Source organism: Pangasianodon hypophthalmus, chromosome 15 (assembly GCF_027358585.1).
Source record: "Pangasianodon hypophthalmus isolate fPanHyp1 chromosome 15, fPanHyp1.pri, whole genome shotgun sequence".
Lineage (NCBI taxonomy): Eukaryota > Metazoa > Chordata > Actinopteri > Siluriformes > Pangasiidae > Pangasianodon > Pangasianodon hypophthalmus.
The window spans coordinates 9212487-9238460 of NC_069724.1; the positions used below are offsets into that span (position 1 = coordinate 9212487).

The 25974-nt window shown below is 39.0% G+C and overlaps 1 protein-coding gene across 2 annotated transcripts; it reads left to right on the forward strand.

Moving 5' to 3' along the window:
• Positions 1 to 1429: 1429 nt before the first annotated feature.
• polq (polymerase (DNA directed), theta) lies at positions 1430 to 25845 on the forward strand. 2 transcript variants are annotated; one of them, XM_026938462.3, is made up of 32 exons: positions 1430 to 1903; positions 3260 to 3371; positions 3450 to 4083; positions 5184 to 5366; positions 6700 to 6830; positions 7031 to 7187; positions 7278 to 7386; positions 8539 to 8752; positions 8833 to 8974; positions 9517 to 9663; positions 10343 to 10555; positions 10679 to 10821; positions 14302 to 14491; positions 14573 to 14715; positions 15623 to 15816; positions 16082 to 16206; positions 16319 to 16562; positions 16955 to 19518; positions 20252 to 20392; positions 20486 to 20688; positions 21546 to 21786; positions 21891 to 22084; positions 22204 to 22338; positions 22992 to 23166; positions 23291 to 23417; positions 23502 to 23620; positions 23700 to 23884; positions 24464 to 24575; positions 24662 to 24786; positions 24870 to 25011; positions 25093 to 25199; positions 25591 to 25845. In XM_026938462.3, exons 1-32 carry the CDS (start codon positions 1845 to 1847, stop codon positions 25702 to 25704), a joined length of 7824 nt encoding a protein of 2607 aa, XP_026794263.3. In that variant the 5' UTR covers positions 1430 to 1844; the 3' UTR covers positions 25705 to 25845. The 2 variants fall into 2 exon arrangements, with proteins under 2 accessions (XP_026794263.3, XP_026794264.3); XM_026938463.3 differs by having other exon boundaries at positions 20489 to 20688.
• Positions 25846 to 25974: the final 129 nt, after the last annotated feature.

Sequence of the window (25974 nt, forward strand, 5' to 3'; positions counted from 1 at the left end):
GGGTTTGGCTTAGGGTTAGGCTTAGAGTTAGGGCTAGGTTTAGGGTTAGGCTTAGGCTTAGGCTCAGAGTTAGGGTTAGGGTTAGAATTAGAGTTAGGGTTAGGTTTAGGGTTAGGGTTAGGGTTAGGGGAGAGTAGGGGTGGGAATGTTGTGTAGTGTGATTTGCTGGTAGGCGTTCCTTGTAATAGGCTTGGTTTGTAGTCTTGCAGGACGAGGAGGGGGGGGAGAGAATGTACTTTATTGATACCACAGGGGAAATTTGGGTGCTACAGCAGCAAAAGACATTGATACAATAGAACAGAAAGACAATGTGTAAAAATAATAACCATTCAATACATACACTATATGGCCAAATGTATTTGGACACCTGACCGTCACACCCATATGTGTGCCTTTCTCAAACTCTCTCTCTCTCAAAAAAAAAAAAGGAAACAAAGGAAGTACACAATTGTACTTCCTTGTACTAATGTCTTTGTATGCTGCAGCGTTAAGATTTCCCTTCACTAGAACTAAGAAGCCTAAACCTGTTCCAGCATGACAGTGCTCCTGTGCACAAAAGCGAGCTCCATGAAGACATGATTTGAAAAGGTTGGAGTGGAAAAACTGGAGTGACCTGCACAGAGCTCTGTCCTCCACCGAACACCTTTGGGATGAACTGCAACACTGACTGTACACCAAGCCTCCTCGCCTAACCTCATTAATGCTCTTGTGGCTGAATGAACACAAATCCCCACAGCCATGCTCCAAAATGTAGTGGAAAGCCTTCCCTGAAGAGTGGAGCTTATTATAACAGCAACAGAGAATAAATCTGGACTGTTTAAAAAACACATTCAGTTAAAGCACAGTGCAAAAGATATGAACAGGTGCAGAAAACACACAGGCATCTCACACAGACATTCAAGTGGTGAGATTGGTTTGGTGAGTATTGGATCCTGTGGATCCAGTAATTGTGGAGTTGACTGTATATTGGCATCTATAATATTCATTTGAAATGAATGTGTAGAGAATAACAACTACTTGACGCATTTTATTTGTGACTTCATAAAATAAAGATATCTAAAAATATAAATAAAATTGTTTGTGTTGAATAAATAAAATAATTATTGAGTTTATGTGTAATAAAGTTAAACACCAATCCTTTATGTAAATTAACTTTGCTTATATTTTATACATACTTTTTCATAAATTTGTCATTTGGATTTTGGTTTCCTACAATGGAAAGTAAAATAGTGACCGACTTTTATTCTCACTGTTTTCCTAGCCCTTTAATGGTAATATTGCACTATATACAGTCATACCAATGATATTTTGAATATTTGTAACTGAAACTGACTATTTTTTTTATTTTCTTTTTTCTTTTTATTTTTTTTTTAGGATTCTATGATTTTTGCCCTGAAACTGTACGAGACTTTATTCCGGAACCCTTCATCCACAGCGTGCGTACCAACCCGGACAAACACGGTGAAACACCGCGGGCTTTTAAAGATATTTTTGTTTGTTTGTTTTTATCTTATTTGCAGTTGCCGTGTAAAAACTAGCGGTTTAATTTAACACAGACATGCTTTTGATCTGCGGCCAGCTAACTGTTGAGATCGGTATGAAATCGTAAGATGATGAGAAAAACAACTTTGGGTGTCCTAGTTAAAAAACCCTGTACATGACGTTTAATATTCATGTAAGTAAAAATGCGACTAATCGTGATACAGGATGATTAGCTAACTATATTTGGAGCTCGTAAAAATCTGAAAATGCGGACTTAAGAAAAGAATTTCCTAATCTGAAGCACAGCTGGCTTTTCTCAGTCACTGAAGAAACATTAAAGATTTTAACAGACAGTTTGTGGGATGAGTTGTTCATCAAGGACGTTCTACCTTGGACAGCATCCTATAACTAAGAAAAATGGGTAAGAAAAGCAACCACTATCCAGCATCTTACTTTTAACTGCTTTCATCTGTATAACAGATTATTCTGATCACTTATGTAAATGCATTAAAGCTAGGCTTCTCAGACTTGTTGTAGACCCTTTTAACTCTAACATAAATTCCACAGACCTCCTCAGTACAGAGATATTTGATGCATATTATTTAATAGTATACACTAATATTTTGGTTATTTATTATTTCATTCCTGTTCTTTCCACCAAAAATGCATTAGAATCAAGTCTACGTTGTTTATAGGCTACTTGTTTTTTAAGTGATTGATGTTTGGAATAAACATCAAACATAAATACAAATCTGAAAAATTAAAGCATAAAGCAAAGTGGGAAATAAAATACCAGTACGTACATCCTGGGAATTTAAAAGAACATTTAAGAAGTGTACCTCTGTAAATCACTAGCTGTAATGCCGAAAAAAGGATTCAGACAACCTCCAAAAACCGTCACTCCAAACAGACTTGTATCTCGAGACACTTTTAGTGACAGCCGGAATCTGTAGTCCACATTTTGTGTATCACATGTAAAGCCACACTTGGGACACCGGCTTCTGTAAGAGAATATGTACACAGTTAATATTCCTATTTATACCATAGAGTCATTGTCTTGATTCTGATTGGTCAGAAGGTGTTGATCAAGTTTCTATAACAGCAGCTCTAACAATATACTGTTGTGATCATGAGTTTATATATGTCTTAGATTTATATTAGCCATATATATAATTGCACAATACTGTATGTGTGTATGTGTATACACACACACACACACACACACACACATAGTTGTGGTCATAAGTTTACATACCCCCATAAACTTTTGAACAGGATGATTGGTGTAAATTGTTATTATTTTGTTTAAAGATCTTTCTTTTTTCATTTAGTACTGCCCTATTAAACCCATTCAATTATGTATAAAATGTGTAATCATTTATATGGAAGGAGTCTCCAGTGTCAGCACTTTAAAACCCTCAGTAAGTTTTCTGTCTTATTAACTCTGAGAGAGAAAAAAGAAAGATTATCATGGGAACAACTGTTTGACATAAGTGATTACAGGAAATAACTTGTTTTGTGTATGTTACACAACATTAAGGGTAACTATAAACAGATTAAAAAAAAAGTATGACATAATTTGTTAATAAATTAAAACATTGTACCTGTTGACAAGTTGCTGTGGTATAAGAGAAATAAAACACTTCAGGATGTGCTGTATTTCTGGCTGGTAATAATAACTCTGCTTCCTCGCACCACCCTGTTGATTATTTTCCTATAACATTACACCACCAAGTGTTTTCTTCCTTTATCAGAGTGATTGCTTTTTTTCTGACAGATTGCCTGCGGATGAAAAACCAACAACTAGACGGTCGAGCCGTCTCCATCATGCTCAGCCTTCTGAATGTGGAATACAGAAGACAGGAAGCTGTAACAGCACTTCTACTATGGTAAGTGTGAATGCTTAGATATAAATGCGCTGTTGTGTTGTCTTATGGTTTTGATCTAAAAAAAAATTCTACTTTCAGCAAAATGAAAAGAAACACTTGATGCCTGTTGAATCAACTTCAGTGAAGGATGCAGGGAATGTAAAAGAGGCTAAATTGACCAAAGGAACATATAGTATGCCTGTGAAAGAACGTAATTTACCTGAGAAAAGAGCTCACCTTTCTGAAATCAGTGAAAATGATCATCATGAAGTACAACGGCAAAGTACAGAAAATATCAGGCCTTCAGATCCAGGGCCATCATCACCCTTGCTGGAAAATGGAAGAACTAAAATGCATGCAAAAAAAGCAAAGGACTGGAAGGACCTGGCACAAAGGTTGCTGTTCAGTGAAACCAAGAGCAGCAGCAGAGGAAGGCAGAAGCGGGATCATGAGCCAGAAATTGAGCATGGGATAGAAAACCGTTCACCTCACAAAAAAACCTCTGACGACAGGCCAAAGTTGAAATTCAGAGGCGAGACGTCAGCAACTGGCTCTAATGGATCTAGCAATTCGAAGGATTACATACTGTTTAGTCCAACACGCATGGCTGCTGCCAAAAAGAGATCTGGTTTCCAGCGGCAGAAGCTGAGGCATGGGAATCTGTCCGTCTCCGTCCTCACTCCTCCGCCTGGCCTGGATCTCAGCTCCCTGTGCAACTCGCCAACAGAAGCAGGTAAAATTATTCTGCACTCAGCACTATGAACCAAGGACCAGTTTGACCTCAAGTAACTTTTACACAATTTCCTCCTAGTTGATGAGCTAAGAAATAGATTGGTGTCCTTATCATTTGATTTGTACTGACTCTGTGAGATTGATGTTACTTATAAATAATGAATGCTACCAGTTTAGCATTGTACAAACAGCATGCCTAAATCATCACACACTCATCTCAAAAGAGAGTTTCTAAATAAACACTTTTCAAAATATTAATAGTCCCCTCCACTCCCAGGGCAGCTTAACAGGCTTTGAGGAAAGCGCTATCTACCCTCTTCCGCATACATGAGCTTCCAGACGCCCACTATTGTTTCATTTCGCTGTGATTGACAGGAGAGAAAGAGTATGTCGTTATGCATGGCCAATTTTGCTCTGTCATTTCCTGATGACAGGCTGAACGCTTTTCTGTCGCACCACTTGGGAACTCATCTGAATCACTTCTAATATACAATTCCAGCTTCAATCTTCGGAACCTGACTCTTATGCTTGTCTGGAGTAAGACTGAACTGTGAGCTGAGGAAGAAAGCAATGGTTATATAATGCTCGTGTCTATAAGCAATGAATTTCCCTTCTGGAATTGATAAAGTTGCCTTACCTTATTTTGTCCATTTTATAGAAAAGTGTGTCATTCAATGTCAGAAACCGTATAAACAACTGTTACCTGGTTTGAAGTGAGTGTGTGATGATTTAGGTACACAATTTGGATGATGGGTGACACAGTGACACAATGAGTAGCGTTTCTGCTTCATAGCTCTAGGGTCCATGATTTGATTCTGGGCTCAGGTTACTATTTTCCAGTTATATCCCAAAAAACACACTGGTAGATCAACAGATGACTCTAAATTGCCCCTTGGTGTGAATGAGTGTGTGAATGTGTGTGCATTGTGTGGATAGATTGACCTCCCATCCAGTGTGTGTTCCCAGGATAGGCTCCGTCTTCAACACAACCCTGACCAAGATAAAGTGCTTAATGAAGATGAATCAATGTATGAATGTTTGCTGAACTGGTGTTTTTAAGCTTGTCTTTGTTTTGTATTTTTATTATTAATCCCAAAACAGGTAACAGCATCCACATGGCGATTCCTGCCGGTCAGTCAGACAAGCTGCTACTCTCCAGCTGGGGTCTGCCCAAACCTGTGCTGGAGAAGTACCAGAGCCTGGGTGTGAAGCAGATGTTTGAGTGGCAGGCTGAATGCCTCACTCTGGGCAAAGTGTTGGAGGGAAACAATTTGGTGTACTCGGGTAATTCAACTTTTCTGTCTACAACAGCTACTTAATAGAATATTAGCGTGGAGCAACTGATGAAGACTTCATCAAATCACAATAATCTGAGATGAACATAAATAAGCAATACATTCAACACATGTATTTTGGTAAACACAATGTTCATTCTCCTTTAGTTGCTTGATCTAATCAAATTGCTTTAATCAGTCAAAGACTTTCATTTATAAACTATTTATAAAGTTTTGATCATGGAACAACATTAAAAATGAACCACTCACACTGATGCATGTTGTAGATGATAAGATTTACAGCATTAGTGCAGAAAGATAGATGATTTTTATTTTTATTTAGATTTATTTTTATAAATTTAGGTCGTACATACTTTATAGTCTTATGGAGCCAGTTGTGATCTTTAATAAGAATGATTTTACTGCATGTAATCCATTCTCTGCACATGTGACACACACACACGCTCAGTTTGTGTTTTATATGGTGACTTTTAACCATCCCGGATGCTTTTTTTTTTTTTTTTGGTCGGCCAACATGGACAAGCACAACTTATACAATTACCACCCCTACTTTAAGCTCTGCCTTAACAAGTGCATTGTGGCATTTCAGGAATAATCTGGATATTCATTCATTCAAGGCTTTCCAGACATGCATTCATGGGAAAAAGAAAGTACACCCTCCTTCAGTTCTAGTTTTTTATTGATCAGGGACTAAATAACAATTGTGTGGTCTTCACCAGCACTTATAAACAACCAACTAACCTCAGGTGACAACAAAAAAAAACCCGGATTTCATTATGTAGTCATTTTCAATGATTAAGATTTACTGTGTAAGAAATGCAGATTAAACAGTTTAAATATTGTATACTGCACTAACCATGGAAAAATGCTCTGTATGCCACTGAGAGGTGCTGTTGAGTGGGATTGACCACAGCTTTTACCAGTACTGGTTTCAGTTTCGGTAGGAAATCATTTCAAAATGAAGAAAAACAAAGTTCCATGTCAGTGTCACTGAATACTGTGTATGGAAGTGTAAGATTATGTAAGGATGATTACATCATTATATCACACCAGCTTGTGTCTTATAGTCTGACATACATCATATATGACACACCACTACGGTTAACCTTTACTTCTAAAAGCCCAGAAGCATTACTCATTTCCTCTGTGGTTGTTGTACATTGTGTACACTGAATGTTACTCCATCTTTCCTCATTATGAAGCTTTTGATGTTGAGAAACATTAGAGCATTGCTATGGTCCACAGAAATAGATCTTTAACAATGTTAGATTTGTAGTTGGTCTGCTTCATCATGTGACCTTGCTGTCCTTTTTTAATTTCAGCCCCAACGAGTGCTGGGAAAACGCTGGTTTCTGAGTTATTAATCTTAAAAAGGGTTTTGGAGACTAGACGAAAGGCCATATTCATCCTCCCTTTTGTATCTGTGGCCAGAGAGAAAATGTTTTATCTACAGGTTGGTTTATATTGTCACCAGTGTTCACCATAGCTATCACATCCACATACAGATAACACTTTTCTGGCAATTCTGATTTTTTTCCATGATAACTGTCGTGTTCTTTTACTGTCAGTCTTCTCGCCAATACATAATACATGTCGATTAATGCCAATTCATTAAACACGGTCTAAAGAGTGTGCGTTTGTGCTTGTTTCCAGAATGTGTTTCAGGAGGCAGGGGTGCGAGTTGAAGGCTATATGGGAAGCACTTCAGCCGCTGGTGGCTTCTCTGCACTCGATGTGGCTGTATGTACAATAGAGAAAGCCAATGGACTCATCAACAGGCTCATTGAAGACAACAGAATGGATTTACTTGGTAAATTATGCTGTTGCTATATGTTGCTTTAATGTTGTATGTGCTTTTTGATAGTGATGCGTAAGGTATCACTTTTTTTTTCTCTCCTAGGGATTGTTGTGGTAGATGAGCTGCACATGCTGGGTGACTCCGGCCGTGGATATTTGTTGGAGCTCTTGCTGACTAAAATCCAGTACATTGCAAAGAAAACAGCAGAGAAGTATGATACTGTTTAAATATTACACTGGTATCTCTAGCTATGTTGCTGGAAGACCTGATCCAGGACCACCTTAGAATAATGTTTATATTACTTAAAGAATTATGGATTTAAGAGCTTTAAGTGATAGTTTGGCAAAAAAAAAAAGAAAAAAAAAGGAAAAACACTTACCCCAAAAGCAGTCACTCAGCCAAGACATTTGGTGTTTGCTTGTTTAGTTTTAAACTGGAGCCAGTTTATGATAATGCAACTTCTTAAAACGTTTATTATTCAATGCATTTAAATATTATTAAGCCTATAATGTTATACTGTAACTGTGTGAACATCAGCAGTAGGACTACACTGTACAGTACGTTCTTATCACATAAACCGTGGAAGGTGAAAATTGTGTTGATTTCCCAATCAAAGAAAATTGCCGAGGGGAAGAATAGTAATTTGGTCAACTTAGTAAACTTTAAATTTTCTAGGTTAGTTTTCATTTATATAACCACAGACAATGCTTTTGTTGTTGATATTTATCTGTTTTTTGTCTTCCAACATACAGTTACGCCATGTCAGATTCACTACATACAGTATGCTTACTTCCTAGGTGCCCTATGTAGTGCACTACATGCTTAGTAGAACATTATATGAGTTTCGTCTACTGCACTAGAGTGACTCCTTCTGTTAGTTATGCGTAGTATCACGTTTAAGACACACACTTTGTATAAAACTAATTTAAAATTCCTATGTATAGTATACAGTGTTCAGATACTATATATATAAATTTTAAATTCTGGAAAAAAAAGACATAAATTATTTGTATTAAATTATTTCCTACAAGGGTAATTTAGACAAATGGTTGAGAAAACATACTTGAGTGATGAAACGTATTTTGACAGCTCTAATGCAAAGACACATTTGAATTAAAGATGAAATGTAAATAATAGTGATTTTATTTAAACCCTGTGAGAGTAAGATTGGAGATATCTGGGTTAAGGTTATATAAAAAATATGTTCAAAATATGATACCGATTTTAGAGCTATATATAATATATATATATATAATATATATAATCATTATATATTTAAATACTCAACACTGGACTGTGGCACCTCATGTAATAATGATTTAGATAGTGTTACATGCCAAAAATGTACCTGTTCCCCCTTTAGGTGCTCTGATAAAAGTTCCTCTGATGGTGTACAGATTGTAGGAATGAGTGCCACTTTGCCAAACTTGGATCTCCTTGCCCGCTGGCTAAATGCTGAACTGTACCATACAGACTACCGTCCTGTGCCACTGATGGAGTGGGTCAAGATTGGTGCTAACATATACGATGGCTCCATGAATCTTGTCAGGCCATTCACTCCTGCTCTCCCTATAAAGGTCAGGATTTAAACATACGGCATACTTGAACATACTGTGTACAGCTGTAAAATGAGAAGAGTATGTTTTTCTGTCTTTAGGGTGATGATGACCACATCGTGAGCCTCTGCTTTGAGACGGTGCAGGCAGGTCATGCTGCACTGCTCTTCTGTCCCTCTAAGAACTGGTGTGAAAAGCTGGCAGACAGCATTGCCAGGGAGTTTTACAACCTTCACCACCACGGTTTGTACCGGTTTGAACTAGAAACCAAAAAAAAAAACAACAACTCTATTTTAATGCTGGTTTGTATGTATTCGATCTTACACGCTTTTTAACACTCTTGTCACATTAACTTTGGCTATGTCATCTGATTATGAGACTTTTCGTCTCTTTGATTGCCAATACAGACAATATTAATGGAAGTGTTATTTTCAGTTATGACTGTTGGTGGTGCTGTTACACTAGGTTTCACAAAAAAATCCACTTTATGCCATTTGCAAACAGCAAATAAGATAATGTAGAAGTCAAACATATAGTCTTGTTTTTCTGTGGGTTTTTTTTCATTGAATGAGAGGGATGGCTTAGCCTGCTAGTTCTGGATAAATTTTTTTTGAGTTTGATTGAGTAGGTTTATTAAAGAAACTGAGCCAAGCAGCATTAAGTTTCAATAATTTTTTTAAAACCAAATAAAAATCAGGTCATTTTGAAAGGATGGTGGTTATAAACTTTGAATGGTGCCTAAGTTGAAGATTTCTGTCTCTCTCTCTCTCTCTCTTTTTTTTTAGAGAAGCAGTCAGAATCTGGAGTGCACTCTGTGTCTCTGAACCTTGAGGGTCTCCAGGATGTTGTGGCACAGTTAAAGCGCACGCCTGCTGGCCTTGATGAAATCCTGAAGCGCACGGTTCCCTGGGGCGTAGCCTTCCACCACGCAGGTACCTGGAGTTTATACTGACCATCATTACCATCAGAACATAGTCAAGCGTCCAGTATCCACAGTCTGTGATTCTCAGGTGATGTTTTTCCCAGTATGAGTGTTCCTTAAAACCTCTTATAAATTCCTTAAGAATGCAGAGAAACAGTTTATAATAAGTCAAATAATTTCATTTTTCATATAGTGAAGACGTAAATTAGAGCTGCACAAACTGTGGTCACAACTGTTAGCTTTCCAAATAAATATAAATAATATAAAATATTTCAAGCTGCAATACTGGTTAACGTACATAGTCTTTCTTTCTTTCTTTCTTTCTTTCTTTCTGCTGAGTCCACTCTTATTATATTCAGAAACTGATTCATTACAAGGAATGTACAGTATGTTTATAATGTTCAGTATGTAGGAATGGGCTTTCTTTCTTTCTTTCTTTCTTTCTTTCTTTCTTTCTATCATTTCTTTCTTTCTTTCTTTCTATCATTTCTTTACTTTCATTTATTTCCCTTCTTTGTCCTTCTGTCTTTTATTTCTTTTTGGTCTAATCTTTTTTCTATTTAGCATTTAAAGGATTAGTCACTTAGTTGATTACTTAAGAAACAGTATTCAGTGATTGACACATTTGACAGAATGTATGTTTATAATTTTTTGTGATTTCTTAATGTTCATTACAATTTTTGTTTTAGGTTTGACATTTGATGAGCGGGATATCCTAGAGGGTGCTTTTCGTCAGGGCTTCGTCAGGGTCCTGGTCGCCACCTCCACTTTGTCCTCTGGTGTCAATCTGCCTGCACGCCGTGTGATTATCAGAACCCCAGTATTTAACGGACGTCTACTGGACATACTGACCTACAAACAGATGGTGGGGCGAGCAGGACGTAAAGGAGTGGACACTGTTGGTAAGTCCTGTTTTTTTTCATATATTTTTGAAAGTAATAGAATCTAAAGATGCCATATATATAGGTATTTCCTGTACCCGGATGAGCACTTGACATGGATTATTCTTCTAAATTTTGTCCCAGGTGAGAGTGTCCTGGTGTGTAAGGAGTCTGAACGGATGAAGGGCGTGAGTTTAATCCAAGGCTCCCTGAAGCCCATCAGCAGCTGCCTGGTGAAGCGCGAAGGAGAGGGAGTCACTACCAGCATGCTCCGAGCCATCCTGGAGGTTACAGCAACAATACTACCTATTAACCTTATTTATGTACTACCTTTAATAGATTTAAACTGCAGTTAAAAGTACTTTTTGTGCAAAGAACGTAGTATCACAAAAATAGGTATAATGGTTGTTTTACAGCTGCTCCCGTTAGGGGTCGCCAAAGCAGACCATTGGTCCACATATTTAATTTGGCACAGGTTTTACGCTCTTCCTTGGCCCTGGCACTGAGAGTGCACTGACTTGCACAACCCCTGGTGGCTAGGTTGCTTCCCTGCCCAGGAATCGAACCTGGGCTGTGGCAGTGAGAGCATGTGATCCTGAACCGCTAGACCACCAGGGAACATAAATATAAGAATAATTAAACCGAGAAGAAAATCAGCAAAGAATCATCTTCGTTTGTGTAAATTGTATTAATGAACATGACATTTTTTATTTAACTGCTTCTAAAACAGCACTTCAAAACCCCCTCTTGGTGTAGATTTCTTGTTGTCCTGTTAGTGTTGCTATAGGATGGTGCTATTTTTAAAAAAAATCTTAATCTTAAATCTCTCTGTAAGTCCATCCTTGCTAAATCATAAGTCATTATATAACAGTGTTTACATCTAAAACCATGTAATTCACTTTATACTAAGTGAATAGTGTACATATAATGCATATTGGTAACCCTGTGTATTTCTAACAGTTGAGCTAAAGTTACACTAAAATCTAAGTGTGATTATGATATTTTCAGCTAGTATAATATTTTTCCAAATGCTAGTTTAGCAAAAAACTGTACCCGGACTCTTTCATTATCATTCTCGTTGATTTTAATAAAGCTAATCTCACCCACAAATTGCCTAAACACAGACAGCACATCACATGCCCCACCAGGGACAGCAATATACTGGACCATTGCTACACTGTTTTAAAGGATGCATACCACTCTGTCCCCCGAGCAGCTCTGGGACTCTCTGATCACTGTTTGGTTCATCTTCTACTGGTTTACAAGCAGAAACTTAAATCTGCTAAGCCTGTAGTAAAAACTGTAAAGAGATGGACTACTGAAGCAGAGTGGGCTTACAAGCCTGCTTCGACTGCACTGATTGGAGTGTTTTTGAGGCTGCAGCTACTGATCTGGATGAGATCACAGACACTGTGATGTCCTAAATCAGTTTCTGTGAGGACGTGTGTTCCTACCAGGACTTATTTAACATTTAACAATGACAAACCTTGGTTCAGTGCAAAACTCAAAGTGGGGACAAAGCCTTGTACAAACAGGCCAAATACACACTGAATAGGGGGATAAGAGTGGCAAAGCAAAAGTACTCTGAAAAACTGGAAAAACAGCTTTCAAGTAATGACTCTACATCAGTGTGGAAAGGCCTGAAAGCCATCACCAGCTACAAGACCCCATACCCCAGCACTGAGGCCAGTCAACAACTGGCTGAAGACCTGAACGAGTTCTACTGTAGGTTTGAAAAGCCTGGTCTGACACCCCACACCCGCTCTGACCTTCTCAACACCCTCCCCGTCGCTCCCCCCTACTGTTTCTCAGCCTGTACTTCACTGAAGATGATGTACGCAAAGTCTTCAGGAACCAGAAGATAAGGAAAGCCAAAGGCCCAGACGGTGTCTCTCCAGCCTGCCTCAAAGCCTGTGCTGTCCAGCTATCATCCATCTTCACATTGATCTTCAACAGATCACTGGAGCTGTGCGAAGTCCCCTCCTGCTTCAAACGCTCCACCATCATCCCTGTACCCAAAAAACCAAAAATCACAGGACTAAATGACTACGGACCTGTTGCTTTAACGTCTGTGGTCATGAAGTCATTTGAGAGGCTGGTATTGGCCTACTTGAAGGACATTACTGGACCCTTGCTGGACCCCTTGCCGTTTGCTTACCGAGCAAACAGGTCTGTGGATGATGCAGTCAATATGGGATTGCACCACATCCTCCAACATCTGGACAAACCAGGGACTTATGCAAGGATCATGTTTGTGGACTTCAGCTCCGCTTTCAACACCATCATCCCAGATACCCTTCAGAAATAAACTGACACAGCTCTCTGTACCCACCTCCATCTGTCAGTGGATCACCAGCTTCCTGACAGACAGGCAGCAGCTAGTGAGGCTGGGAAAATTCACATCCAACACCCTCACCATCAGCACTGGAGCTCCTCAGGGCTACGTTCTCTCCCCACTGCTTTTCTCCCTCTACACAAATGACTGCACCTCTAAAGACCCCTCTGTCAAACTCCTGAAGTTTGCAGATGACACTACAGTCATCGGTCTCATTCAGGACGGCGACGAGTCTGCTTACAGACAAGAGGTTGAGCAGCTGGCTGTCTGGTGCAGTCACAACAACCTGGAGCTGAACACGCTCAAAACTTTGGAGATGATAGTGGAGTTCAGGAGAAATCCCCCTGCTCTCCCCCTTCTCACCATCATGGACAGCACTGTGGCTGCAGTGGAGTCATTCAAGTTCCTGGGCACCACCATCTCTCAGGACCTGAAGTGGGACATTCACATTGACTCCATTGTGAAAAAGGCCCAGCAGAGGTTGTTCTTCCTTCATCAACTGAAAAAGTTCAACCTGCCACAGGCGCAGATGACACACTTTTACTCAGCTGTTATTGAGTCGGTTCTGTGCTCTTCTATAACTGTCTGGTTTGGGTCAGCCAGCAAATCAGATAAAAGAAGACTGCAACGGACTGTTAGGACAGCAGAAAGGATCATTAGTGTGCACCTGCCCAACCTTCAGGACTTGTACAACTCCAGAGTGAAGAAACAGGCAGCTAACATCATCACAGACCCCTCTCACCCCGGCCACAACCTGTTTGCACTCCTCCCTTCAGGCAGACGTTACAGATCTCTGTGCACTAGAACATCTAGGCATAAAAACAGTTTTTTCCCCCATGCCGTCTCCAGCTTAAACAGCTAACACAGGAATCATTACCTGTGTTTTTTGTAATTCATTTCTGTAATTCATCCTCCATCTCTAATTACTGCCTCTTTCTCAAGTATTATGTAAATACATATGCATATCTCTTTATTTATACAGCTGTATATAGAGTAAATAATGCATAAATCTGTACATAAATCTTCTGTTCCAGATTCATACACATTAATATTTTTTATTTTTTTATTGTTAAGTCTTACTATTTAAATGTTTTCTGTTCTGATATAAGATGTGTATGTATGTACGCATGTATGTACCAGGAGCACCTTAAAAAACCACAACAAATTCCTTGTGTGTCTGCGCACACACTTGGCGAATAAAGCTAATTCTGATTCTGTGGCTGCGTGTTTACCAAATATTCCCAAAAGTTTTCTATGAAATTGAGGTGCTTTTGCAGGTCAGTTAAAGTGTCCCATTGTTCTGCCATCCTCATCAGATTTAGCCCAGATTTAGTGATGGGGATATGACAGTTTTCTTTTCTCAGGGAAGCTTAGATCTGCTCATGCAAATTAATTTTCCTCACTGTAAACCTCTTGTCTCGTCCATTATAAGATCATAGTGGGTGAAGTTGCCAGCACACCAGAGGAGGTGAGGATGTACGCGTCGTGCACTCTGCTGGCAGCCAGCATGGCGTCTGAACAACCTGATCAGCCTGGAGCAGCTCGGAGCCGTGGTGCCATTGAAGCCTGCATAGACTGGCTGATGGATAACGAGTTTATTCACATCCAAAAGGAAGGAGACGGTGAGGGGACATTTAGGTACAGCAGATCTGTTTCTCATAATTTGTATGTCATCATTGTTCAACTGTGCTGTTCTCATGCAGAGGAGAAATTTTGTCCTACTCATCTGGGTTCTGCCACACTGTCATCATCTCTGTCACCACCAGAAGCTCTGGGAATTTTTGCTGATCTACAAAGAGCAATGAAAGGCTTTGTTCTCGAAAATGATCTCCACATTCTTTACCAGGTAGAGATCAACTCAGTCTCACACTATACCATATTAGTAATAATTTTTAGGGTCTTTTACTGCCTGAAATATAGATTGCACATGCACTTAAAATGCTAAAGAATCTTCCCCTTCCCTCAACCAATCCCATCACCTCGGCTGAAACTTTGTATGACTTGTGAGTTGCCTTTGATTTTAAAAAAGGGGGTAGAAGCCTTAAATTAAGCAACTACTCAGATTCATTTCATGGCAATATTGTAGCTTTGAAACTACGTGGTTATTACAGGTCTAAAACTGTACAATCTGGATCTTTAAGATAAAACTACAGACATCTAAAGGCCATATATTATATTATATTTTATTTTATTTTATCTATCTCAAAGAAATCTACACTTATTCTTATCATGACCCAGATATTAAAATGAATGTTATGAATTTTGAATATTGAATGAATGTTATATTTTTACCCCAATTTCTCCCTCATTTTGGCTGATTCCCACCCACCAGCTAGCTCTCCCCTATCATACGACAAGTACCAACCAGGGAGGGTGAAGTCTAACATGTTCTTCCTCCTAGACATGTGAAGCGGGAAGCTATCCGCCCACTTCCACATACATGAGCTCAAAGATGCTCACGATTGATAGTATGACATCTCCCATCAGTGGCATCATTGAGATTCGAATTCCACATCTCCAGATTGTTAGGCAGAGTATTGTATAACATAGGTGTTAAAAATATGTTTCCAACAAATTTTATCCTGCATCATTCCCTTTTATCATTTAATCTTTAGATGTCCTCATTTCCGACAGATATGTAATGATGTAAAGTCGAAAGCGCTGATCCATGATGCATCTTCAAGCATAATAGTTGAGTTTGTAATTTCTCGTAGAAGTTGTAAAAACTTAGAACTCGTCTGTCTATTTCGCAGATAACGCCAGTATACGTCGACTGGACAACAATAGACTGGTACCAGTTCTTCTGTCTGTGGGAGCAGCTGCCTTCTGCAATGAAACGAGTTGCAGAAATGGTGGGAATTCAGGAAGGCTTTCTGGCACGCTCTGTCAGTGGGAAATTAATCGCCAAAACAGAAAAACAGCGTAGACAGATGGCCATTCACAAACGGTAATATCACATTTCTGAACTTTTTTTAATGCACGATTCTTAAACAAAATTGTTAAATACTCCTATTTGACTAGTTATATTTGTCTACTCTATGAGTGCTGCATGTATTCTGGTATTTTCTACTTTGGAAAATATGAACAAAATACTTTTTTTTCTTAGCTGAGACAAATATTGGAGACTAGGAGGAATTGCCTTTCATTTTACAAAATTATTCCGAAATAAATGTAAGGTAGTAATGTTACTTTTGTTTTGTTGCGTCTTGTAGTTTTTTCACCACACTTGTATTGTTTGACCTGGTCAACGAGGAACCTCTTGGAGTCGTGGCGAAGAAGTACGGCTGTAGCCGAGGACAGCTGCAGTCACTTCAACAGTCAGCCTCTACCTACGCAGGTTTCCCTTCTATTTATTATTTAGAACTGTAAACCTTTGCAGTACTTTGTATAGAGCTTTGTTAAGAACAGAATTTGTGTCTGGCAGTAAGTAACGTTATTCTGAATGGCAGGTATGGTTACAGTCTTCTGTAATCGACTTGGATGGCACAACCTCGAGCTCCTGCTGTCGCAGTTCCAAAGTCGTTTGAGCTTCGGAGTGCAGCGAGAGCTGTGTGATCTGGTGCGGATATCTTTGCTGAATGCCCACAGAGCACGAGCGCTCTACAGTGCTGGGTTGGTTACTGTAGCTGAGGTCGCACGTGCAAACGTTACTGATGTCGAGAAAGCCTTGAGGAAAGCCGTTCCTTTCAAAAGGTAACTTGTATTACTGATTTTACAGAGACAGGGTGTTGTTGTTGTTGCTGGAGCCAGTCCTGGTACAGGGATCTGGCAAACCATTTTAAGAACTAATGTTTACTAATAGCTGTACTAAAACTAACAATCGTGAAGTTTTTGTCAAAATTGTGCTTTTGGTTTTGAGAACATATTTAAACAGCAAGTGCATTCACGAAGAAAGAGGAATATTTATTGCTTTTAACTGTTTAGTCTGAATGTGTACCATCTCTTTTTCCTGTAAAAATGCACAGAAATATTATCGATTAGACACTGGCTAATATCAGAACTGACACCTTATCTTAATTATTGTAGCACTTTAAACCCTCATATTTAAAAGATGACTAACCCGCTTATGATATCTGTAATCATAGTTCTCGGCAAGCGGTGGATGAGAGCGAGGAGGAGGCTCAGGAACGCAGAAGCATGCGCTGTATCTGGGTCAGTGGGAAAAAGGCCTTGACTGAGAGTGAGGCTGCGCAGCAGATTGTGTCCGAGGCCAGGCTGCTCCTCCAGCAGGATCTGGCTCTTCTTGGTGTGGAGTGGAACCCCAACTCCCTCTCACCACAGGCTAGAACAAATTCTTCTGATGAATCAACAGATTCCAGTTTACAGTCTCTATCTGAGGGTTCATCCAACGAGAAGAATGTTAGGACTGAGAAATTGAGGAAGCTCCTAAAAGGACATCATATACCAGCTGATCAAAATTCTCATTTCGATAACGCTCAAAACCATACAAACCCAAAGAGTTCCACTGCAAATCTAGAAAACACCATGGACACTGAACAACAATCTAGTGTATTACACAAAGTACTAAAATCCATAAGTGCCAAAGACAAAATAGGTCAGAATGGCTGCGACACTACTGAGATATCAGCATTTCCAGCAAACTGTAGCCACAGTTCTGATCTACATTGCAACTCAACCTCATGCAATGGCAAACATTCTGCAAGTCCACTACCTAAACGGAGACGGGTGGAAGATCATGAAATCAAGGTTGATTCTGGGGCCAGAGTAACTGAGGCAGAAAAACCCTGTCCAATGACAGATTCAGAAATTAGGCAAACATCAACCGTTCATTTGAATAATTGCCACTCTGAATTAAACAGCGGAAAAACACCAGATATTACTACACTGCAAAGCACAGCATTATACAAAAATCTTAAGCTACAGACATCCTGTCTATCATCTATTCCTATTAGTCAGCCCCATTTTCCATCCTGTGATGAGAAAACTTACACAGATAAGATGAAAAATGACCATAAAGGTTTAAGTGAGATAAACAGGATGATTGTTTCTGAAAAGGAAACTAAAAAGGTAATAGTCCGGGTACTTTCCAAGAAAGACTCAACAAGCGATGAGATTTTAAGAAAACATGAATGTTCTAGTACTTCTGTGGACTTTTTGGTGAGCTCAGATATGAAGTCTAGACTTGCGAATGATGTAATACTGAATTCAAGAGAAAAGTGTAATTCTCCAGATTTGTACACAGGGGAATTAGAAGAATTTGGTGATAGTTTTCAGCTTGACACTCAGACTGAACGAATGTTGCTGCAAGAGTACAAATTGCCTCATAGTAATGGCAGTTCAAACACTAATCATGAATTTAGGACTACACACAGTTATGTTGGAGCAGACCAAGTCTCTCATTCTAAAAATGAAAACCTAGTCCCAGAGATGAGGCATGAACAGAAAAATAACAAAGACCCAAACAATGGCACATCAATAGTTTCTGATAATATTCCAAATGAATTGCCTTCAATTAAAGCCAAACCAAAGTACAACATTTCACTGACAGACAGTCAAATGGAGAACCTTCTCAATTTCACCAACCAAACAACCGAATCACGTGAAATGCACTTACATTCAAAACCCCAAGGCCAAACAGACAATTCAGACACCGTGACAAAAGAGATACCTGAAGGTATTGTGGACAACAGTCCCAATAGAAGCAGCAGTTTTCTCTTTGATAGTCTGTATGACAACTCCATCTTGGAGGCCATGGAGGACAAGGCAAGATTTGCTGAAGAATCTGAAAGACTCAAAGCTATAGATGCAAATACAAGTTCACGTGAACCAACCCTGGCATTAAATGAGGAGAACAAAGTGGAAGTGGAAGATCAAGAAGCAGTACAATGGGGCGAGTCTTCTTTTAACCTGTCAGAATGGGGCGATTCGTTACTCATAGGAGAGCACTATCTGGAGAAGCGGAACAGTGGTTTTAAGGTCTGTGCTGGACCAAAAGAAAAGCCCTGTTACACAGATGATGTTGTGTCTGAGATACAAGTGTCACAAACCAACATGCCTCATTCAGAAAGTGGTGCCGATTCTTCGTTTCATCTGAGCCCAGGAATGCAAGACATTTTCGATAAGTGGTCTGATCAGTTTTCAACCTTGCATGAACCTTCAGGGCAAACAGATGCAAATGTGATGCAGGTTGAGCCTGAACATGCGAATCAGAAAGGCTCATTATCAAAGGATTTGCATGTAGTTAAATCAAATTCAGAGCACCGTGATCTTATTCCTCCCACGCCAGCATATGAGCCTGTCACGCCCCGAGTCAAAATGAAAACCTCAGCTGTACAGTCACTTCTACATCCCCAAACTCGCATAGAGTCGAGAATAAATTCATCTCCAAATTCTGGCCCCGAGGATAATCAGCAACTCTGTGTGGAACTGAAGGCCATGTCACAGTTAGAGACATCCCTGACTGATGAGGGCTTTTCACTGCAGCTTTCACAGGATGCCTCTATCTCTGGCTCCAACTTTAGCAGTCCAGAATCCTTCTCTATTATTGATGTAGCAAGTGATAAAAGACTTTTTGAAATGTTTGTAAAGGAGTGGAAAACAAAGAAGAGATTTTCTCTGGCTGTAGCCTGTGAGAGGAAAGATGGCACAGCGCAACCTGAAACGGTTATAGGTAGCAAATTTAAAAAAGGTAATTTATATATGTTATTAAAATTGAGCATGTTGTGCTGTGTTTATCAGGTAATATTGTTTCTACCACAGCAATATTGAATTCTCAATTCAGAAGGTGTGGACTTATTGTCTATAACAACGCAGCTTTAAAGGTAGTGTTGGATGCAAGGCAAATCATAGGTTTATACGTTATTGTTTCTATAGTAACAGTGTGCACAAGAACCTGCATGATGGATGTGCCACATAAACAGATTTTAATAAACATAAATGTTTATGTGACGTTTTCTGAAATGAGACGCTTGTTTAACATTTTGGAAGGAGTCTCCAGTACAACAGTTAGATGTAGAGCTGTAACAAGAAGTCTTCCAACATCATGAGGGAGCGCTTTGTGCTTCGCGGTTTCTCCGTAATATATTTTTTAAATAAATTTTTATTAGAAGACAGAGAAAAAAGAAAGGCGAGTGCTACTATAGTGTAAGTGATAGCATGTTCCATACCATTAAAGGTAACTATAAATGGATAGTAAGTATGATGTCGTGTACTTTAATAAATGAAAAAAAAATAGTGTTGACAACTTGCTGTGGTATAAGTGGAATAAAAGACTTCAGGTTGATAACAGGATGATAACCAGTTGAGAACATTTGATAACCACATCACATTGGGCCACATCACACCACCATGTCATTGATTATTTTCTTTTAAAAGCACACCCACAAGTGTTTTATTCATTACTTAATGTTTTATGTTTAAAGCAACTACCCCAAAGAGGACCAAAAGAAAAGATGGCTTTGCCATAAAAGGACATGAGAATCTAATTGTAACTGGCTTATCTATATGCTGGGGAGGAAAAGATGCATATTATGTATCACTACAAGAGGAACTAACAGACACAGGTACTAAATGCACCTTTTCACTTTAAATGCTGAACTAGTTTTACAGTATTCGATTCACACTTATTTAAACCCTTCAAACTGGTATTTTTCCAGCAGATATAAGTGCAAGCTTAGCGCCACCTCCACTTGATGAAAATCTGGCAGTGGGAGAGAGGATGAAGAGCATTCAGGCCTGTGTGACGAGGTCCACTTCTGGTGCCGAGGGTGTGACTGTTGTCTATGACTATATTCAGGTGTATAAGACTCTAGTCCTGGCATGTGGACTTTCAATAAGAGGTGTATTTGAGGACCCTAAGGTGAGGAATTCAGCAAATGTCATCTAATGATTTCATATCAACAATGATTATACCACAGTGCTGATGATTTCTCAAATCTGTGCTGATTAATTTTCTATAACAGCAGCTCTGATAATAGTTCCGGCTGTAATTGAAATCACAGGTTTATATTAATGCACACATTGTATAGTTATAACTTCTATAGTGATAACTCATTCACAGGGACTTGGCAGATGGTCAATATAATCTAAGCCTAATAACAAACAGATTAAAAGATGTTCATTAACAAAGAAAAGAGTTCTGGAAAGATATGTTTATGTATTCCTTGTGGAAGGAGTCTCCGTTGTCAGCACTTCCTAACAATCAGTGGAAAAGCACTGGTAAAGCCCCAAAATTTTGTGACACAGGAAAGTCTTGTCCTTTCCAGTTTGTCATTAGCATAACAAGTTTTGTTTTGTGGTCTTAGAGAGAAGGAGAAAAAAAGAGGCTGGTAAGGAAATGACTGTTTATAGCTGTTGTAATGAAAGTGATAACAGGAACAAACTTGTGTGTCATGGACTTAGTGTAACAACAAACTTATACAAAGTGTCCTTGTTTAATTATAAAGATGTATTTATTGGAAAATTGCTGTGATATAAGAGAAACAGAACTCTTGCGGATGTGCTGTTATTGAAAAATAATCAACTTCAGGGTGGTAAAGCGCCTCTGTTCACTTGCATCATCTGCAACTCATTACACCGTCGTTGATTATTTTCCTATAACAGCACACCCTGAAGTGTTTTATTCTTCACCCCGTGAAACTATGTAAGGAAATGTTTGCGTTTAAATACCTGACCTGTCAGTTTGTACGTCCTCTCAAATAGCTTTGTTAATTTTAGGTTGCTTGTTGGCTTCTGGATCCAGGCTCCAAGGAGCGCACCCTTCACAACATGGTGACAAACTTTACTCCGCAGGATCTGCCCTTGTTGGAAGGAATTAGCCCAGGACAGGGTGTGGAAAGTTTGGGAATATATGGAGATGCAAGCCATTCCGGTCGATGCAGAGCAGCCATTGAGTCTGTTCTTATCTTCAGAGTCATGACACAACTCAATGTGCTCATGGAAAAAGATGGTTTGTTAGGTGCTTATGACAGATTTTTGTCTTGTTACAATTATAATAGTTGGTGTAGTTACTCTTTTAGTTAATGAATTGCTTATTGTATGATTTTTTTTTTTGATTGTCAGATGTATTCCAGCGTGTAGAGATGCCCACTCAGTACTGCTTGGCTCTCTTGGAGCTGAATGGAATTGGGTTTAGCGTCGCTGAATGCGAAGCTCAGAAACATGTGATGCAGGCTAAACTCAGTGACCTGGAAAACAAAGCCTATCAGTCAGCTGGTCATAGCTTCTCCTTGACCAGCCCAGAGGATGTTGCTGAGGTTTGTTTCAATCTTATAAAACGCTGTTTGTGGACTGTGCGTTGTCTGAAATGACCGTGGAATTATTCAGGGGTTTTTTTTGTGTCTTCTCTTGAACAGTTCTCTTGTGTAATTTCTAGGTCTTGTTCCTCGAACTGAAGCTACCTCCAAATGGTGATTTAAATTCCCTAAAGAATAAAAAGACTCTGGGCTACACCAGGCGGGGAGGAGCAGGTGCTCGTGTAAAACTTTCCAAACAGTTTAGCACAACGAAGGTATATTCCACAGCCATTTACAGTCGTTTATTCAGTTTAAACTATGAACTTTACTACACCCTTCAGTCTTCCTTATAAAAAGTATCATTTACAGATGAGGTCAGAAGCTTCCATCATGATTTTTCAATGCAAAAAAATAGAAAATATACCACTATTTAACAATTTACCTACAAAAAAAAAACCATTCCGAAGTTAAAAAATGAAATGTGAGAGGATCCAAAAGCTGTTCAGAGGATATGAAAGAGGTTGGAGGAAGTGATAAAAGCACAAAGGTTATTAGAGAATATTTATCACATTCAGAAAGGGAGATCCAAACTGATATTTTGTTAACATTTGACCATTTTTGTGTAGACATATCTGTAAACCTAGCACACTAATTGTCTTGTTGCTATAAATTACATTTCTTTGTCTTCTTTATTTACTCTTTATGTTATACAAGGGTGAGTCAAATGAAAAAGCTTAAAATAGGTGTGAACATGTGTAACATTTCATTCAAAACATGTGTTCTAGCCCTTAAGTGTCTGGATTTCTCTAGAAAAGGTTTTGTTTCAGTTTTAATTTGTCACACTTTAAAGGTTTTCATTTGATTTACCCTTAAAAATGTTGGAACTCAACTGTATGTTCAGGCACGTTTTCACTTTTGATTTAAACAGGATGTTCTAGAAAAGCTCAAGCCATTGCATCAGCTACCAGGGATCATTCTAGAGTGGAGGAGGATAACAAATGCTATGACCAAGGTGGTATTTCCTCTGCAAAGAGAAAAGTGTTGGCACCCTAAACTAGAGATGGACAGACTTTACCCAGTATCTCAGTCCCACACAGCTACAGGTATGAAACATAAAAAAGGAAGATTCATAGACAGGATGATTTACACATTCAGCCTTATCTTTTGTATCTGCATGTTTCAACAAATTAACTATTTTTTCATTTTGTCCCTCTGTACGTCACGTAGGGAGGGTGAGCTTTACTGAACCCAATATCCAGAATGTACCAAAAGACTTTGAAATCCAAATGCCAACTCTTATTGGAGAAAGCCAACCATCACAAAATAACATGGCCATTATCTCAAGCAAGACAAGGTGAGGTCCTGTGCTCATTTCACAAGAAAACTTAAAGTAATAAATCTTTTCTACTGACTTGGAAATTTTTGTGTTTTTCCTAAGGGCTAAATTATCCAGGACACACCATCAGTTGGTATCACTGATCAAAGATTCAGACAGATCCCCAGAGAAGGGGATGCCTTTTTCTGTTAGCATGAGACATGCTTTTGTTCCTTTCTCAGGTAAAGAACCTTTTTTAGGACGGATGTATAGAAACTGTTTTGTAGCCCTGATTAATCAATACGCTTCTTGTTTTAATAGGGGGATTGATTTTGGCTGCAGACTACTCCCAGCTGGAGCTCCGTGTCTTGGCTCACTTGTCCCGTGACAGACGACTTCTTCAGGTCCTCAACAGCGGTGAAGATGTTTTCAAAAGCATCGCTGCAGAATGGAAGATGGTGAATCCTGAATCAGTTGACGATTGCCTGAGGCAACAAGCTAAACAGGTGAGAGAGGGGATGTCCCCTTTCTAATTGCGTAGGTAGTTATGCTGGTCATATCTCCTTTTGATTCAAGTCTGTTGATTCTAGTCCCTCAACACTCACCCACTTGCTTTTCAAAGCAATGATTTCACGAGTCTTTTTGAATCGGAATAATCTTGTGCTTAGTTCTACTTGAAGTTCTACTAGTTCTGTGTTGTTTATTAATGTATTTAAAAAATGTGTTGATTATAAGAAAAACTGATTCGAGAACGGAAAAAAGAGGCTGGTGATAGAATGACTGTTATCTGTTGTTATCGCACAAGTGTCATCATATAAGTGATAACAGAAACGAACTTATTTCACAGATGTTCCACAACATTACAGACAAAAAGTACAAGGTGTCATTTTGTAATTAATACACATTTTAATTGTTTGCATATTGCAGTGGTATAAGAGGAATAAAACACATGCCCAAGCATGCTATAATACATTGCCACTACGATACATGCTACCTGACATTATATTAAAAATGTTTACATTTTAATAGTGGTTAATAGAATGTTCCAGCAGCTAAATGAGGAAGTTGTGCTCTTGTATCTACAGATTTGTTATGGAATAATCTACGGCATGGGAGCAAAGTCGTTAGGAGAGCAAATGGGTATTGATGAAAACGATGCTGCCTGTTACATTGAAACATTCAAGTCCAGATACACAGGTAAATTCCAGGCTAGTTCTCAGATTTGGAATAATTTCTAATGATATAATTAGGCATCGTCATTCATGACTTTATTTTCCTCAAAGGCATACAGGCGTTTCTTCGTGAAACTGTGAAGAACTGTAGTAAAAATGGCTTTGTGAAGACATTACTTGGCAGGAAGCGATTTCTGCCTGGAATCAAGGAGTCAAACATGTACATCAGGTCTCATGTAAGGTTCTTTATTAGACCTCTTCAAAATGCTGAAAAGCAAAACAAGCTATTCTTCCTAAGTTGATTTCTTCCACACTTCAGGCAGAGCGACAGGCAGTGAATACAACAGTCCAGGGCTCTGCAGCAGATATCGTCAAACTGGCTACTATCAACATCCAGCGCAGACTGGAGACGGCTTTTCCTGAAGTGCTGCTGTCACATCAGCATTCCGCCAGTGGGACAGGTAAATCCTCCTGTCTCTAAAGTGAATGTGAGCTTTCCGTCATTTGAATATTCATGAATTACGATTTTGTTCATTTCTTAGACAAAGGACGGTGCAGGCCTCGGTCCAGACCTTCTCGAGGAGCCTTTTTTATACTTCAGCTACATGATGAACTCATCTATGAGGTTGCAGAGGAGGATATCATCCAGGTGTGTAGACTTCTTTAAAAGGTTAAACCTCAAAACCTCACAGGGCTCCCAAGTCATAGAGTTCACATCTTAATGATGCCACAGTGGCTGGAAGTTGCAAGAGAGTATAATTAGCCAAACTAATGCCATAATTGGAAGGGATGTCATTACTCTCTCACCTGTCAATCATGGGTGTCTGAGAGCTCAAGTATGCATGTTTGAAAAGATGTGGTGCCATCATGTGTCTTAGAGGAAGCACATGCTAACCTTCACCCTCACCGTTTGGTAGGAGTGAGAATGAAGAGCTAACTGGTGGGTGAGAATTGGTAGATGACCAAAATTGGGAAGAAATAAGGTTAAAAAACCTCACATTTAAAAATAACGGCATTAAATTTCCTCTCTTCTTTGTCAGGTTGCACAAATTGTGAAACGGGAAATGGAAGCTGCTGTGAAATTGTACGTGAAGCTCAGGGCAAAGGTTAAAGTGGGCCCAAGCTGGGGCAACCTTCAAGAGTTGGATATATAAACAAAATATAGATTTTGCTTCAGCTATCAAATATGCTGCTTAACAAAATTACTAAATGTAATGCTAAATGTTACTAAATGTAAAATCTATAAACAACCCTAAAGCATGAGTTTAGCACTTTCTTTTGCTTGGTATTAAACAACCATCTTAATCATCCTTAATGAATATGTACATGAATTTTTTTTTAAGAAAGCCCAATCATGGTGTGCTTGTATAGTTGTATATGTGGTGTAAAAATAAACTGACTCATTTTGTCATTTTTACCCTGTA

Excerpts from the sequence above, each read along its gene's own strand:
- polq (XM_026938462.3), top strand. The coding sequence starts at position 1,845 with ATGAGTTGTTCATCAAGGACGTTCTACCTTGGACAGCATCCTATAACT. Across the intron at positions 5,367-6,699 it reads AAACAATTTGGTGTACTCGG|CCCCAACGAGTGCTGGGAAA; the intron begins GTAATTCAACTT and ends TTTTAATTTCAG. Across the intron at positions 23,167-23,290 it reads TCAGTCCCACACAGCTACAG|GGAGGGTGAGCTTTACTGAA; the intron begins GTATGAAACATA and ends TACGTCACGTAG.